Source organism: Ixodes scapularis, unplaced genomic scaffold (genome assembly GCF_016920785.2).
Source record: "Ixodes scapularis isolate PalLabHiFi unplaced genomic scaffold, ASM1692078v2 PGA_scaffold1__304_contigs__length_218370807, whole genome shotgun sequence".
Classification (NCBI taxonomy): domain Eukaryota; kingdom Metazoa; phylum Arthropoda; class Arachnida; order Ixodida; family Ixodidae; genus Ixodes; species Ixodes scapularis.
In genome coordinates, this window is record NW_024609846.1 from 193,750,617 (window position 1) to 193,768,086 (window position 17,470).

The following is a 17,470-nucleotide window of genomic DNA, read 5'->3' on the forward strand; positions in this document are numbered from 1 at the left end:
ACTTGATTTTCATTGCGTTCCAAATGAAGGACATATGTTTCTCTCGAAGAATCTTATGTGTATTAGACATTTTCTGGTCCAGTAAACACAAATGATCGAATAAGATCGTATGAGAATGGTATAAGGACATATAAGACATATATAAGACTATATCAAAAGTTATAAGAAACTTTTTATTAGTTTCTTGTAAGCTCTCACATACCCTTCTATGGTTCTCATATGTTCTTATACGATCCTACCTGATCATACGCAAGTCTCGGACCTAGCAAATTTTTATATACGATTTTTCGCTGGGGTACAGCCATCGTACAAAGTGAATCTCCGAGAATTGCTTCTACCCGTCTAATATTTATTATGAATATATAATACACTTTGAATACCGATTCCTACTGATCCGTATATCAGTGGCTAACAATAACGTAGCTCATTGAATTGAAAGAGGAAAATTGCTGCAACAAAATGTATGACCGTTGCATTAGAAAGAACCTTTGTATTTAGCGTGTTATTTATGTGTGTTGATGTGCTTAGTTTGGGTGATAAGAGGGTATAACCTGCCGTTATATATACCACTTAATGTAGGATAAGGGCGAGTGGTGCCATCTCATTTATTCCTTCTTGTTGAGATATCCATATTAATTCAGGAGTACATAAATTGCGATAAAATATTCAGTAGAATTCACAGTAGACAGCTGCTGGAGTAAGTAGGTGAACATTTCCAGTACGAATCTGAACTGACATGTGGCTGTTACACAGAATTTTGTTTAAGGGTTTACAGATTTGTTTAAAAAAAGCCGTGAAAGCTATACTAATGTGGTTTGTACAGACTAATTATACGGCCAGGTGGACCCAGCATGAAGGAGAAAATTGCCACGATAGTTACCTAATCAACTAAAACATTGTCCTCAACTCTTTGGTTACTAAGAAGGAAGATATGGTTCAAATTAGAAACCCGCTGGGCGTCATCCGAAGCCACTAAATCTGTCAATTTTAGAAGAAAACAATATTTAGCACAAGTGAAGCCCGGTGTATCTCTAAAGTGACCACTCATCCAGCAAGCGCAAGACCAAGGGTACGATAACGCGCCTGATGAATTCACTCACTCATATCATCCACGTTTTCTCGGGTTAGCCTTGTGCCTGATGAGTGATGACGGATGGTAGCGTCATGGTTACCACTCGTCGCAGGCGCTCAGTCTTTCTAAAAACGACTGATTTAGTGCTTCCGATGATGCCCAACAAGTTTCAAATTGGAACACTATGTTTATTTTCACTAAATTAAAACTTATCTAACATATGTTAGTTCATTATTAAACTTATTGAGACGATTAGCCCCAATACCATGTCCCCCTGACCTTATAACTCCTCTGCACAAACATGAAGCTTATACGTCTTTTTGAAAACAAACACGTAAGGCCTAAAAAAACGCATCCGGTTTGATATCCCGTAACGTTGCGCATTTAGTATATTTAATTTTGGCGTGTACACTGCGTCATTACTTTTTCACGAACATCTGCGTTTTTAATTTATTTATTTTAATCACTCAATTTTGGGGTGAACCACAAATTCTAGGGCCCATACTTGAACGCAACATGGGCATATTCCACGACACTAATAATTTTGCTAAAAATCTTTATACTACAATACTTAAAAAAAAAAAATGAGTTCGTGCCAGCTCTGTTGCTTCCTGTTGGTGAGATTGGTGGCCACTTGTATGAGCTCACCGCAGCTCGGAGCATGTGGAGGGCTTGCGCTCAAGAATCCAGGGATTCTGGGTTCAAATTCAATGTCCGTTTCGATCAGGATGAGTATCGTAACAGCGTGCGGCTGTGTATGAGCACTGCGTGATACACGATCCCAGGCTAGCGGTGGCAGGGGTTTATCCAGAATTTTTGAAACTGGGGGGAGGGAGGGAGGGGGTGTCACAAATTTTTGTGGGGTTGTAGGGGGTGTGTGGGGAAATGTGCTTTGTGCAGAACATTCTGGGGGATGTCGGGCTCAGCTTGGGGGGAGGGGGGTTGTGGGGTCTGTATATATCACTGAGGGGTCGTACTGCACTGGCCAATTTTTGTTACCTACATTGGATAGATTAGTTGCCCCTTGGGGCTAACAGGCTTTCCCGTTGTCTAATATACAAACGACAAAAATATTTCTTCATGTTTATAAGGGTGGTGAGCTGGTCTAGTTGGTAGCGGTTACACATGATTAAAATCAGTGAACAACGCTCGAAAACTCTTGAAGAAAACAGAAAACAGGAAAGACGCTGAAACTCACAACTCAACGTATCTTCTAAAGAGAAGAAGAAAGAAAATGACATAGATTATACAGGCGCGGCCAATGGCTAGCGATCTCCGGAGTGCGAGGCGACAGCTTTAGACCTTTAATGCTTTAAAAGGGATATTTCTTTTTGTGATAAAGCCATCGATGGCTGACTCACGCAGCGCTCCCCCAAACCCTGTATAATAAACGCCTCATAACTTTCTCTGGTAAGTTTTTTTCTTATATCTACCTATAATATTATTGTTAGCCATAGTTGGACCACATGAAAAATTTATATTCTATTCTATATTTTACATTCTACTCTTTAGATTCTTTATGTTCTATTTTATATATTCAATATCCTATTTTATATGGATTCTATATTGATTTTATATGTTCTGTTTCATATTCTATGTCTTTTTCTTTCTTCTTCTCTTCGAAAGATACATTGAGTTGTGTGTTTGAGCGTCTTTCCTGTCTTCTGTTTTCTTCAACAGTTCCCTAACGCTGTTCGCTGATTTGAATCCTGTGCATGCTTCATGTTTTATTACTTTAAGTAATAGAATGCGAGCTGTTTTACGGTGCTGTTACAAGTTTCGCAAAAAGCATGAATACTAGCTGCGTTTGTAATTCTTATTAATCCGTCGGAAGTTCAGACATAACAATTATTAGATGAATGATGCATCATGTATACCTCCGACAACTGCATTTGATTAATAAGGCATTTATTAAATTAAACTGTTTGGGGTCAAGGTTTAAGGAAGACTTTGTTTAAAACGCTCGAGTTTTGCGAAAGCCCCGATATTCAAATTAAAGCTTCCTTGGGTTGACGACGGTACACAGAGATGGCGCCACTGCGGTAGCTGATATAAAAAAAAAAAAAAAAGATTCAGAACATCCTAAAATGACGAGATTACTCTGTTTAAAGCCATTCTTTTGCAAGGGTTATTACGAAGCTACGAAACATTTTAAATGCAATTAATAAATGATAAATACTGTCTCTACTGCACGATTTGTGGCTGCACAGAAACAGCCAGATATCGCCCAATGCCGCGGATTTCGGAGCCGGCAAAATCACCGATATGGCGGTGACGCTGCTCTTGACGCTGCAGGTATTGACCGCGCCAGGATCAGCTGTGCTGCTAAACACAAAAACTGCGGGGCAGTATTCGCTGAATCGCCCCGGCCACCTTCCACTACGTCATCTAGACTGCACGTGGCAGCAAGCCACGGGACCGACGGAGCGGAGCCGTCCATGCTGATATCCCATACCCGGACAGGCAATCCAGCTTTACTGAACTACCAATCGCCTCCAAGCAACATAACCCATGTGATCAGATCCAAGGGTACATAATGGCGGGCGATTCTGTCTTCGTGGGAGTCGGAGCCGGCATCCTTTCTGATATGCAGGTAACGATGCACTGGACGCTGCAGGTTAGTTCATACTACCCTACCCAAGCGCGGAAACTATTGTGCACTCTGCCGGCTCCTCCCATTGCTACATGTAATAAGGTTTTTTGCCTAGACGGACGCGTGTGATAGAGACTGTTGTTGAGTTAGTTGTTTTTTGTTTTGTTTTTTTTTAATTTTTCCTGCGTCTTAGGGTTACTATGGATGTCATTCATTAGCTCGACAGCGTTTTTTTACCTTTGTTCTCTGGTGTCTGATAGTGTCTAGGAGACGTTTTCGCCAAACCACGCGCTGTACCTCATTGCAGTCATGTACATGATTATTGGCTTCAAAACTAATTTGTATAGATTAGAAATTAATGAAATGGAAAGTAACCGAGTGAGTTACTAACTAGCGTAGAAAGTAGCAAATTACTTTTGAAGTTACTTTTTTATTTGTTTATGGTAACGAAAGTACACAAGCGACTTGTGTTTTGACCGAAATGCTTTAATAGCTAGTTCTGGTTGTTCCTGCTTAATAGTTTTGAATCTTTTTTTTTTCGGTTTTTCTACACTGATGTACTGCGGATGCATAATTTATAGTTTTAGGTTTAGCACTGCCTGAGCTTAATTTTGCAGACGGTGTTAGATTGTTTACAGTGTGCGTAAAGTACATTTAAAAAGTACTTTACGTGAAGTACAAAGTAATTAAAAGCTTATCTACTTCACGTACATACTCTCAAGTACACCGGGTTCAATGCACTTAAAGTGAAGTACTGTAAATACAATGTGCTTTCAAAGTAATGTACAAGTACTTTTTAACACACTATTTTATGATGCTCCTTCGTCTCCTATACATTTTTGTTTTTTAGCTGGTACGCATTCCTCCAGGAAAAATCGGAGGTGCATCAGTTTTGTTGGGAATGGTGGAAAATATTGGATGAAGTCCAGTCGCCACAGAGGAGCTGTTTTACTCTAGCTGACGAATTTTTTAACACGATCAAATTATAAGGCACTTATTTGTATCGGTCTTATAGCCGCCATTTCTTCACTCAGAGAAATCACCAAATGACGTCTCGAAAGACAATAGCGCGTTTTACGATAACGACAAGCCATTTCATTTGTTTCCAAATTTGAGGAATGTAGTTTGAAGTCGTGGGTTGTAGTTTCCTCGGAAAATACCGGAATTATTTTAGTAAAGTACTGCATGCTCAGGGAATGTACTTGAAATATAGTACGAGTTTTCTAAACACTCTCAAAGTGGTACTTTAAGTACCATGTAATTAAGGTACTTCCTAACACTGCTTGTTTATTATTATTTTTTATGTAAACACGTTCGGGGAAATACTAAGGTTTCTCGAGCGATCTTCAAATCTGGGAAGACCTGCATATTCTATGTCTTGGGAGGAAAGGCAACGCGAAGAGGTCTCCTTAGCTTTGCCCTTTAGCACGCGATTCTTCAAGTACAGCACAAACTACGGGAACACCACATGAGCTTGAGAGCGGTTGCAGCATTTTGTTGCAACCTTTCAGTGAGGATGCAGTACGTGTACACTTCCTGTAGTGGGCGAGAGTCCCTACGTTGAGGAGAGGCGGGGACAAGCCCTTTCTTCAAATGCGCCAAGTCTCCTTAAGCTTCGGGACGCCAAGAAAGTCCAGTCGCCGGCGCTAATCCCGCAGCTATTCGGCCTCACTTGCGACATGTCTGCTCTCAGCGCCTCGTGGCAGGGTTGTTGCAGGGGTGGGGGGGGGGGGGGGGGGGGGGGGGGGGGCTCGTGAAACTTTTAGGGGATGTCGGACCCTCCAAACCACTACCCTCCCTGCCTACGTCACACGCTTTGTCCTCGTTTTGTCGCGCTGTTTTAAACCAAGGTTCTCATTATTGAACTAGCCCTAACATACCTTTTACCATGCTTCCTCCCCTCTGTAAATATCATCTGGTCTTCCAACATCGTATCTACTTTTGTGAGGAATGTATGTCGATAAGCAAACATACCACTATATTCGAAAGTAATTCGTAATTTGAGTAGAAGTTACTCGGAACAAGTAATTAAAGTAAACTACTAATTACCGAAATAAAAATCTGATAAAAAGTTACTAAACTACTCAGAAAAGTAGTAAAACTACAGAAACTTCAGTAGAGTAGTTGACTTACGTACAAGTGTGCCTCATTTTATGGCTGTTACTTTCCGGTGACATAAGGCTAAACGCTGGTCCTCTCACAGAATCGAATCGTAACTGCTAAAGTCCTTACAAAGTGGTCAAACTGCCATTATGCAGAAGCTAGATTGCATTGACCTCCGATTCGTAAAGCATGTGGGACCCGAGGGTGAAAGACGAGGCAGATGCCAGAGCGCACGTGACAGGCGGTCTGCGGAAAAGTCACGAGCTGGCGCGAAACAGTGTGCGCTGCGCGAGGCCGGAGCTGGGCAGGAACGACTGGGCTGGGCTGCCTGGTCTGGCCCACGGCGGACCCCGGAGCCGTCCACCAGCGAGGTTTGGAGACAGACCGGTGGAAACTGCGAGCCCTGGTAATCTGGCCTAGGCCACGACAATCCCGGGGTGGTTCCGCAGCGCGACTCAGGCAGTGGTAGCCCGAGACAGCCAGCCTACGCAGCGTTGGCGTGCGAAGGGCGATCCGCAGGCCTGAACACGGACTCCAACTGCGAGCTCTGAGCGACGGGCGACAACATGGGTCGGCTGCCCCGGACTGCCGGCTCTAGACGGCGGGCAACCGGGCAGTACAGTAAACCCATCCGCTGTCTTACCGTTGTGTTATGTCACTCCCTGGGTGACGAGCGGAGCGCATACCTATCGGGTGGCGATTACTAGTAGAGCGACCTCCAAAAAGAACCCCACATTAAAATGGCGCATCCAACGTGGGGCCTGTTCGGTATGTTTCTGTTTCTAGTCGTCCCCAGGGAGTCCCACAGATTCGTTGAGCGGGTTGTTCACTAACGCTAGTGATGTCCGTTCAGACAAAGCATGTGGGAATATTGCGACTTGTCTCGCAGCAGAGCTGAGCAGGTGTCTCCTCAAATCGAGTACCTAAATGGCTCGAAGGACGAGGTTGCGGACGTGCTTTCTCGGATATACCCCAGTATAGTAATTGGCAAGAGGTGATGGAACCTGGGGGAAGACGAGGAGCGCGGTTAAGATGTAAGAAAGTTGTCTTCGGAGGCAGAGGAGAGGTACGGCATGTTCGCTGGAAGACAGGATAACGACTGGCAGGAGGGAAAACAGCCAGGACTTATTGCAGATTTAGGGTTTAGGCTTGGGGTGATGCGGTAAGCAAGTAAGCGCTTTTCGAGGCCCGGGGTGCAGATGGGTTTTTTTTCAGTGGGTGTCGGAAAGATTGCGAGACTAGCAGTTGACACCGGGAACACCGGCGGACGAGATTGTCAGCGGGTGTCGGAAAAATTGCAGGGATAGTAATTGACACCGGGAACGCTGGCAGGCCAGTTAATGAGCACTATGATTTGTAACTGCTGGGACAAGACCGCTAGTTGCTTCGCGTCATTCCAACAATCGACGAAGGACAGAAGAACGGCTCTCCCTTCAGGAGGGTCGTCCCTATAGAAAACTACAGGGCCGACTTAAAGGATGCCTTTGCGACTTCACTGTGGCCGGTCGTGGCAGTGACAGCAATACTTTTAATAAATTATGTAACGTCACGACCTGGCCGGGGATGAGGAGATAGATATTTATGTGGCTTGCAGCTGTCCAGCTTGCTTTGAGGCGTAAACGGTTCAAGCAGGCTTGCTTGCTGAGCTTCCGCCCCCTCCGAGGTCCGATCAGTCACTAGAGCTCGTATGCACGTGGACGGAACGGTACGCTGACGCTTGCATCGAGTAGCACATACGTAGCCGTTGCGGAACGCGGGCATGGTATATGGCCCTCTCGCCACAGGCTTCGGATCCCTTCGTTTGCGCAAAAGATGGACTAGGTTTACACCATCGTTACCCGTTGTGAAGGAAACTCACGCTTTGACCAACGCGGCAAGTGGGTTTGCCGCGTCGCTTGCTCCGAGGTGAGAAAGGCACCCGATGTATAAAGACGCGAGCGCAGTGTCTTACTTCTAGGCTCACTTGCCGAGATACAAACGCGGAGGCTTTCCCGGTTCACATCGCTGACTTGAAAGGATACTACCGTCGTCGCGATGGGGAAGGTTTATAACATGAGGTTGCGGTAGGACACAAGAAATCCCCTGTTCCTGGCGACCCAGGAGCGAGCTCTGGAATGCGGACTCGCCGAGTTAGCCGCATGGTATACGAACCCGTCGGCAAGCAATTTGGCGGTGGAGGGCATGGCCACTGCCACAGTCTGCGGCAGAGTACTTGTTCGTTGTGTGTTGTTTTAACACTTTGTTCTGCGCAGAATAGCTTCTTGGAAAGACGGTCATAGACGGCGTAACCCAGGAAGCCCACCGGGAGAAAGGACGGGCCCATTCGTTTTCCCAATTGCTCAAAGTGGCTGACAGTTGTTCGGCCTGACGAATAATTCAGGCGGGCAGTTCTAAGCCCGCTGCGACCTCTGAGCGGAACGGGGCAGGTCCGTCCGCGTGGGGCGAACCAGCTTAGAGCAAGCCACCTGCCGCATCGCGGCAGCAGGGGGCTTGCTCTAATCTGGTTCGCTGCATCGCGACAGCGAGCGACGGACAGGTCGACATTGTCTGCCGGCTTCGCTAGGAGAGCCAGCTCATACTGGCACCCAGAAAGACCGACGCGAAGGGTCCCACAACTATCACGCCGCTTTCGGACGCTGCAACGTGGCCACTCCGGCACCAGCAACGGCGGCCGCTCATGAAGCCCAGCGGCTCCCTGAGTCCCATGAAGCCCCCCGAAATCCGGGCCTTGAGGGGGCGAGAGTGTGGGAGCCGAGGGTGAGAGACGAGGCAGAGGGCACGTGACAGGCGGTCGGTGGAGAAGTCACAAGCTGGCGCAAGACAGTGTGTTCTACGCGAGGCTGGAGCTGGGCAGGAACGACGGGGCTGGGCTGCCTGGCCTGGCCCATGGCGAACCCCGGAGCGGTTCACCAGCGAGGTTTGGAGATATACCGGTGGAAACGGCGAGCCCTGGCCATCTAGCCTAGGCCACGACGATCCCGGGGTGGTTCCGCAGCGAGACTCGGGCAGTGATAACCCAAGACGCCCAGCCTACGCAGCGCTGGCGTGGGAAGGGCGATCCGCAAGCCTGGACACGGACTCCGACTGCGAGCTCTGAACGACGGGTGACAACAAGGGTCGGCGGGCCCGGACAGCCGGCTCTCGACGACGGGCAACTGGTAGGTACAGTAAACCCATTCGCTGTAGATTAGAAAAGCGCCAGAAAAGAAGGACAACAGAAAGAATAGACGAAACAATGCGCTACTGTCAACTGAATTTTTATTCGGACAAACAAACATATATATACACACCCAAGCAACCATTTGCTTGTAATCAAACTTCTCGTGAGATGAATTGAAATTCCTTATCTGATAAAAGGACTGAGGAAGTGCTGATACATGCATCGCCCTTCACCCTGATTTTAAAAGCCTCGAAGATTTCTCTTGCTGTTCTTGTTTTATATCTTCCAAAAATCTGCGTTTCATCGAGTGCAGGAGAACATGGGCACCGATCACAATGAACGGCCACATTTCCCGAGGGTGACCGCGTAGCAAAAAGGTCATGCTCCCTGACACTTTCGTTGACGCACCACCCCGTCTGCCCAATATACGTTCTCCCGCATGACGTTGGTATCTCGTAAATCCCCGCTGTTTCGCATACTACATATTTGTTGGCATGTTTCTTTGTGCATGGTTCCGCCTTGCGTGACTTGTTATTCACCCTTGAACATAATCTGGATAACTTCGACGGTGCTGTAAACACTACAGGAACGCCGAAACGTCCGCCTATCTTTTTGAGATTGTGGGACAATCCGTGAATGTAAGGCAAAACCGCCACTTTCTGTTTATTCTGCGTGGTGCCTTCCGCTTCACTTTCTCTTTTTTTCTTCAACTTTTACACGAGGCTTTCGGCGATTTCCACAAGATGTCCTTCTGGATGCCGCGCGTTTTCTAGGCGGCAGACTTGGGTGAGGAAGCTTGAACCAACAACGTGTTCACATGATTTTTCTAGCGCTGCGAACATCAATGAAGTTGCCACTCCTCTCTTTACCAGTTTCGAGTGTGCAGAATCGAAGGTGAGCACACATCTTTTTGATCTTGGCTCATATTCCAGCAGACATGATTTTCCTCAAACTTCAAATTTAAATCCAGAAACTGGAGGGGCCCATTTTTCATTTCTTCGTGCGTGAAAGTCAACCCATTGGCATTGTTCGAGAACACTTCTAACACGCGTCTTATGGACTCTTCATTTGCACTCATGGGCCGATTCACAAAAACCGAGAAATCGTCCACATACCTGAAGATTCTAAAGCCCCCGTTTCCACTAGCTCCCTGCTGATCCCTCTGTCACATTCCGCCAAATATATGTCACACAAGACCGGGGCAACCCGGGACCCAATACATATCCCTCGTTTTTTTACATACAACTCGTTGCTAAAGGAAACCACCGAAGACTCAAAGGTACAAGGCAAGCAGTTCACAGAAAGACTCAACACTTGTTCCACATGAACTCCTAAACGCGGTCTCTCCCGAACTCTCAATGCGCTTTTTTTACAGTGGGAAATCGTAGTTCGTGCGGAATGGAGTAGGAATAGATCCTCTACATCAATGGAAAAGGCAGAGCTATAGCCGAACCCTCTTTCCCTTACATGTTCTATGACCTCCTGTGAGTTCCGGACCAAGAAGGGATCCCTTAACACAAGCCCCGCCGAAATTTTACTTTATTATATATATGTATATATATAGTGAACGAAGACAGCAGAAAGTGATTATTTAATCTATTGCATAATATACACACACACGCTCGCACACACACACACACACACACACACACACGCACACACATACACACACACGCACACGCACACACGCATGCACGGGGAGAAAGTTTAACGGGTCGGTTGAACGTGAAACAAAAGTTGAGGAGTTCCAGGAAGGGTTTTTACTTGACCAACGTTTCAAGCGGGGACCGCTTTCCTTCAAGGTGGGATGGTGTGTAAACTGTACTTTTCTTGTTAACGTTCATGTGGAAGAGGAAGAGTGATTATGAAGAGTATTAAAAATGTTCGGAACAGGAGCAACAAAAAATCGTAAATCTTTGAAAATTATAATAATAAAACTGATAATTAAAATAATTAACACTAAATAAATTGATTTGCTGTATCTGCCACAGTTTTTGTAACTTTGTAGCGTAAGCGTAATTAAAATACGACTAACATACCTCATAAAGAACCGCCACAGCACTCTTGCGCTGTCTAGATCTCCACTATAGAAGCGGCGTTAAACCCCGAACACATCCTCATTGATACTTCTGTGTGCACTCGGGTTGCTCGGGGGTGATCGTGCTTATGAACTGTGACAAAGACTGTGGCAAATACTGGAAATCAATTTATTGAGTTTTAATGATTTTAATTATTATTGTTTATAATTACTATTTTCAAAGATTTATGATCTGGTTGCTGCTCCTGTTCCAAATATGTTTAATACTCTTCATAGCCACTCGTTCCCTTCCACATGGACGTGAAGAAGAAGAAGAGGACAGTTTACACACCATCCCACCCTGAAGAAAAGCGGACCCCGCTTGAAACGTTGGTGAAGTAACGGCCTTTCCTGTAACTCCTAAACTTCCGTATTTATGTATATATATATATATATATATATATTTCTTTATTTATATTTATTTTTTCTGTGATTGCACCAGCACCTTGAAAAAAAAACCAAAATATTTTCTGGCTACGCCACTGGGCGCCAGTGTGTGTTTTCAGCGGCAAACGGTTTGATGACGTTGATGTAACATCTGGAGTCCCCCAGGGATCTTCTTAAGACCACTCTTGTTTTTAAATTACATTATTGACATTTCATACCAAAGAGCATCTCACGTCCAACTATTTGCCGATGATTATGATTTGTATAAAGTAATTGCGAGCGAACAAGATGCAGAACAATTACAAAGTGTCCTTACTGACACATGTTAAAAACTGTTGGTTTAAATGGATCATGAATTTAAACCCAAAACCTGTGTTCATCAAACTTCAAGTCACTAAAAATAAGAACAAAATTAATACCCGTTACATTGTAAGTGACGACTTCATGAAAACAAAATGTACGTACAAATATCTCGGTGTGACATTGCTGAAAGACTGTTCATGGAACGCTCAAATGGACTACGTTGTCTTAAGGGCTGACAGGGTATTGAACTTTATTCAGTGAAATTTAAGGTGTTCAGAAACCAACTTGAAGGAAGCGGCATATCTGACATATGTTAGACGAATTATGAAATATGAATGTGTTATATGGAACACTGCACAGAAATATATAATCGAAAAACTGGAAACAATTCAAAATAGGGCAGCGATGTTTGTTCTGGGACGATACCGACAAAAATATAGTTTTACTGAAATGATACTTGAATTAAATTCAGAATTGCTCTTAGCCTGACGAACCAAACTGAGACATACAATTTTATTCTCGATATTTAATGGAAGACCGGGTATCAACAAAAAAATACTTATTAAAAAACATACTATGTTTCCAGTTGGACGCCATCATCATTCTAAAATAAAAAAAAAGTACCGTGCCAGAACTAACTTGAACGCGAGCATTTCTAAAACCCAAGACGGAGGATAAAAAGAGAAGACAAGTACAAGATGTCACAGAGACGTCTTGTGTTTGTCTTTCTTTTTAGCCTCTTTCCTGGATTTCAGAAATGTTTAACAATAACCACCTCGCCTGCCTTATTACGTTATCTGCAATGAATGCGAATTGTATTTTGTCAAGGCCAACCAACAATGGAACGAGCGTTCGGAGGAGCAAAAATGCTCTCTAAGTAAAGCTTTTTTTTTTTTTTTCGTGTTTGTAATTTTTTTGCCGTTACGCCTTCGGTCAATGCAAGGTTCCTAGTAAATTAAAACACACAAAAAAAAAACGCTTGTCAGCAAAGTTGTGATGAGTAATTAACATAATCGTTGTTTATCTTCATGATAAAACCGAGGCTAACAAATACAATAAACAAACAACCACACACTTTTTTTTTTTTGCATAGTCTTGTGATTATCGTGGTGGAAGTTCCCCAACGTGCCTATCCTTTTTCCTTGGTCGCTCTCGTTGCTGCGACATTTATCTTAGAAACGCTAAATAGAGAGGCCGAGTAGAGACCAGTTAAAAAGAGTACTCTAAAATGAGATGCCCGACAAGCTACTCGGTTCTATCTTTCATCCTACGATTTCTCCAACGAAGTTTGTGGGTGTTGAAAAATGTGTGCGTAGCATGATGCAATGACTACAGAGTTCGTCCATGCTAACATCTGTTCTAATAAAGTTTATGAGCGAAGATCTATGATGTCGCAAAGAATTTTCATTTTTTTGACGTTTCATATTTTTTTACATATTTTTTGAAGGTTTTTATGCTTCGAGGTATAAACGTTCAAGGCCGCATATTCCTCAGATTGTGCCCGAGCAGACGCAGAGTTTCAGCCTTTCACTCGAAACAGGGCTTAGAAACTAAAGTTGGCGGTTGCTACATAAACAAACAAAAAAAATAAAAGTAAAAGCTCGGGAAGTGAATATTTTACTTTTAATTTTGTTTATAAGGTAACATTTCTTAGCGAGCTCTGTCCCGTAAGTCGACCAATGAATTCAAAATATTGGTTGTATCGGTCAAAGAAGCTTAGTGGGAAGGGCAAGTTTCTTGTTTTAAATGATTACTTGAGTCATAAACAAATGTAATAAAGGTATCCAAAATTTACTGGAAAAATATAAAATATTTTTATCGTCTCGTAATTGCTATTTTAAAAGGTGTACTTGAAATCAATATCTTTTTGTTGTCTGGCAGCCACCGACATTTAATTTAAATGGGGACATCGTCTGACCGTTTTTCACTGCATTTTAATAAAATGTTTCAGCTCTTGACTGAGCCGGCGGTTCATTCCGACTGCGCTTTATTTGAAGTGTGACGGCAAAACCTAGCTTGTCAACAAAAAATATATAAATCAGAAGCCCTTACATTTTAATATATATTTTAACGTACTGAAAACATAGCTTTTAGAAAATCCAGTTACTTTTCTGGTCACCTATAGGGGTGTTCTACTTTAAACGACGTTAATGGAGAATTTCTCACGGTCAGGCAGCGGATCAAAATTGCTCGTAGTGACTCAAATTAATTGCAAATAGCAAATTCCGGCAGAGTGGCATTAAAAAATTTTATAAAATAGTCACACTTCATATCTAAATAAATACGAATGCTACCGTCGTCCGCTTTGTCATCCACTGATATTCTAGAAACTTTAGATGAGTTGTTCGTTGGTGATTGCTCGGACTCTAGCAGTATTGCGTTATAAGAGATGCCATCACAAACGTCTACCTTTCAATTAAGGAATAAAGGCTTTGGTATGCAAAACAAGGCCAAGTAAGCATCGTGATGAACCATGACAAAGCGTGCGTTCTCTATAGGCTCCAGGTTGCAACTATCGCACTACCCAAGGAATCATCGGGCAATGGTGTGTCCCTCACAGCAGTGACCATCTTATGTTTTTTTCCAGCAATACCGAGTTCGTCTGTTATAATAATTATGCTGTTAAGGGTCATACTGTTATATAGATAACGGTTTAGAGTGTCAAGAGAGCCAGAATAGTGTATGCAGACGCATGAATACGCCGCCAACAAAGCATACGCGATTATAAAACAAACCTTTTAACGCAAGAAATAAATTTCCATGCATCAGCTATTTCAGTGTTTGTAGTACTTACTGAAAACCATCTAACCCAACCATCACGTGTGCCCCCGTCCTTCTGTAGTATCGTGGTGTCAGAGAGGACGACCTTGCTATCACGAATGCCTTTTACGAACATCCAATTTACGTACTGTCGCGGAAAAATGAAATGCGAACAGAGGAGCGCGTGGCTCGCGGTACAGGCTGCGCCGCCTGGAAGTGAGCCTAGGAGCGAGGGTGCGTGGCCTACTCCGACGTGTTCACGCCCCTCCCTCTGCGCTCTCCTAGCTTCAGCAGTGCGCCTCTTCGTGCGCTGAAAGCTATCACCGCTATCTTTGCTGGCTCAGCGCGCGCGGTGCAAAGAAGCTCGCCGCACTCGCCGAGCAGGCAAAGATAGCGGTGACAGCTTTCAACGCGCTGAGAGGCGCACTGCCGAAGCTGGGGGAGCGCCAATCGAGGGGCGTGAACACATCGAAGTAGGCCACGCACCCTCGCCCCTAGGTTCACTTCCAGGCGGCGCAGCCTGTACCGCGAGCCACGCGCTTCTCTGTTCGCATTTCATTTTTCCCCGATAGTACAACAGTATTGCGCTATTAAAATAGTCCTATTCTTGAATGCTGACTTTGGTTTTGTGGAGTCATCCCGAGCTAAAAAAACGCTGTGGTGTAACGGGTTTCTATCACCTTTTGCATTGTCCCATGTGTACAGGTTTTCTTTATACGGACTGTGAAAAAAATGCATGCCAAATCGCTGGGCAATTGCTATGTTGCTCGTGAAACGTGTGGTTTTAGTCCGGTTCTTTTGGGGTGGACGTCTACGCCCCCGGCGCTTTTCATCGGATAATATGGCGACTCTCTTAACGCCTGGCATGTACGTTCGATAGTCATTCCTGAAATGGGGGTACTGGCGCAAACCGGGTGTTAAACACCTGGCGCTCTTCGAGAGCCCGGACCAGCCAATCAGCGTCGAGGTAGGGGGCCTGACGTCATCACCTGGCTAAGCCAATCAGCATACAGTTAATCGGCTGTAACAATTTTCGGCATAGCACAACTTTAGAGCCCCCCAACCCCTTTGACGAGACAATGCACGTTTCACGTGAAAAACCATTGTTACTCAAATTTCATTATTGTACCAGTGTACTTCGCATCTGTTTTTTTTTTTGTTCATTGCAACAGTCCAAAGAAGCCAATGTTTATAAAAAAAGTTATAGCCACGCACTTTGTGACATTTGTTGTATTTGTAGATGTACAATCAAGTCCGCAATTCTGAAAATTACCGGTGTCAAGGTCGCCGTGTAGTTGGGCAGCTCTGCCCAATATGAAGCTTTGCGATTCCAGGAATGAAGACGATAAAAAAAAGTCTTTAAATATACACCGGGGCTTCGAAGCTGTACTATTGTCCTCTCTATTTTTTTTTTCATCTTGTACGAACGTTATAAGGTTATTCCTAAAGCTGCTGCTTTTCAAGCCGTCCAATATATCTTCAACTGCACATGTAATTTTATCCAGTTTAAAAATATTTTTCTTTCTTGCCGGGAGGGGGGCAGTTTTAGCTAGCTGGATATTGTTTATATTTTTTTTTTATATTATAGGGTTCAGCTCAATGCAGGTACCTTTCAAAATTGTTTTGATTTTTTCTGTTTAGCTTGTGATTGCATTTAAGGTTGCTATTATGATGCTCCCGTCGACAGAAGCTAGGTTATTCTCAATGTCTTCACATAACATAATTTGACCTTCAACATTTATAACTCACCAAAAAAAAAAATGCTGTAGCATTAAAGCAAGTAGGTGTGTTCATCAGCACGAGCAAAACGAATAGACAATAAATGTGTGTTTCCAAATAATGTCCGGCTTTACTGGCCTTAAATACCTTTGCTCTATAAAGGGGATGTAATGGGAGTGTATAACCTATAATTTATATGACTTCTATTTCTTAGAGAAAATAATAAAATAGAAAGTTTATTTGAGGCATAAGAATGCATTTATACTATAACCGTCAAGAAAATTTCTGGGTCTGTCGTAATGCAGTCATTATAGCACTCAAAACAACCAGAATACGAAGGGGACTAGTTTAAAGACATAGGCATTATTAGGATATAAAGCTGTAGTAAACGGAGAGAAGTATAACACTCACCCGTTCTTCTCGCTCGCTTTCTGTGCACTGGCGGTTTAACAGCCGAGAGGACGCACTATCGGTTGCGAGCCGGGCCCGCATATCTGCAGGAGATTCCAGCGAAAAGGGTCTCCTTCCACTGGTTACTGACAAGCTTGCCATGTGATACTCGGACAAGTGCATGCAGACCAGAATGTAGAATACGAACCAAGCCGAACTAAAAGCCGGAACCGGACTGCTATTTTTAGCCGAACCATGACTGAACCGAACCGAAATCTTCGCCGTGATCTTGGAACTGAACCGGAGTTGAACAAAAAAAATATAACCGTAGCAGGTTGAAAACGGTTCACGGTAATTTTTTTTTTCTTTTCTAAGAGTATCACAAAATAAACACATGAAAAAAAAGATTGGACGCTGTACTTTTATATATTGATCAAATCCTCGTATGCAGGTTTGCAAGGTGTGAGATATTGTGGCGTTTTGTGGTGCTTTTGTATCGGCGTTGATTAATGATGTGTCACGTTGTCACATGACGTCATGGTGTCAAGGCATGCTGTCAAGTAATACCATGTCGTAACGTGAGTTACTGCATCAAGTGCATTGAAATGGAGAACGTCTTTAGATTAATTAATTTTATTCATATCTTGACGCCTCATGACATCACCACTTCGCACCGCGAGTCACGTGACACCGTGACGTGCTCGACTGTTATGTGTCCAAGTCGAGTGATCGGGTTCATGACGATCACCATCCCCAAACATTCTGGACATGACTGGTGTTCCATCAAAAAGCACAATAGCCGAACCGAAAGAATGTGTAAAGCTCAGCATATGCTCTACGCTTTGCCAACCCTAGGGCATGACTAGGGGAATCACTCACGGTATATAGGGTGGCTCAAGTCACCAG

General features: G+C 44.0%; 1 protein-coding gene across 2 annotated transcripts in view; it reads right to left on the minus strand.

The window, feature by feature from the left end:
- Positions 1-16,680, minus strand: part of LOC8039973 (putative phospholipase B-like 2) — a 91,084-nt gene extending 74,404 nt beyond the window's left edge. Inside the window, exon 1 of one of the 2 annotated variants that reach the window (XM_040213540.1) lies at positions 16,586-16,680. Coding sequence is in view for 1 of the 2 variants with exons in the window: in XM_040213536.1 (XP_040069470.1) it covers positions 14,490-14,512 (23 nt within the window). In the remaining variant the exon portion in view is untranslated. Of the gene's footprint in view, positions 1-14,489; positions 14,599-16,585 lie in introns of those variants that run through there. The other variant, XM_040213536.1, reaches the window with a different exon arrangement.
- Between the last annotated feature and the right edge of the window lie 790 nt (positions 16,681-17,470).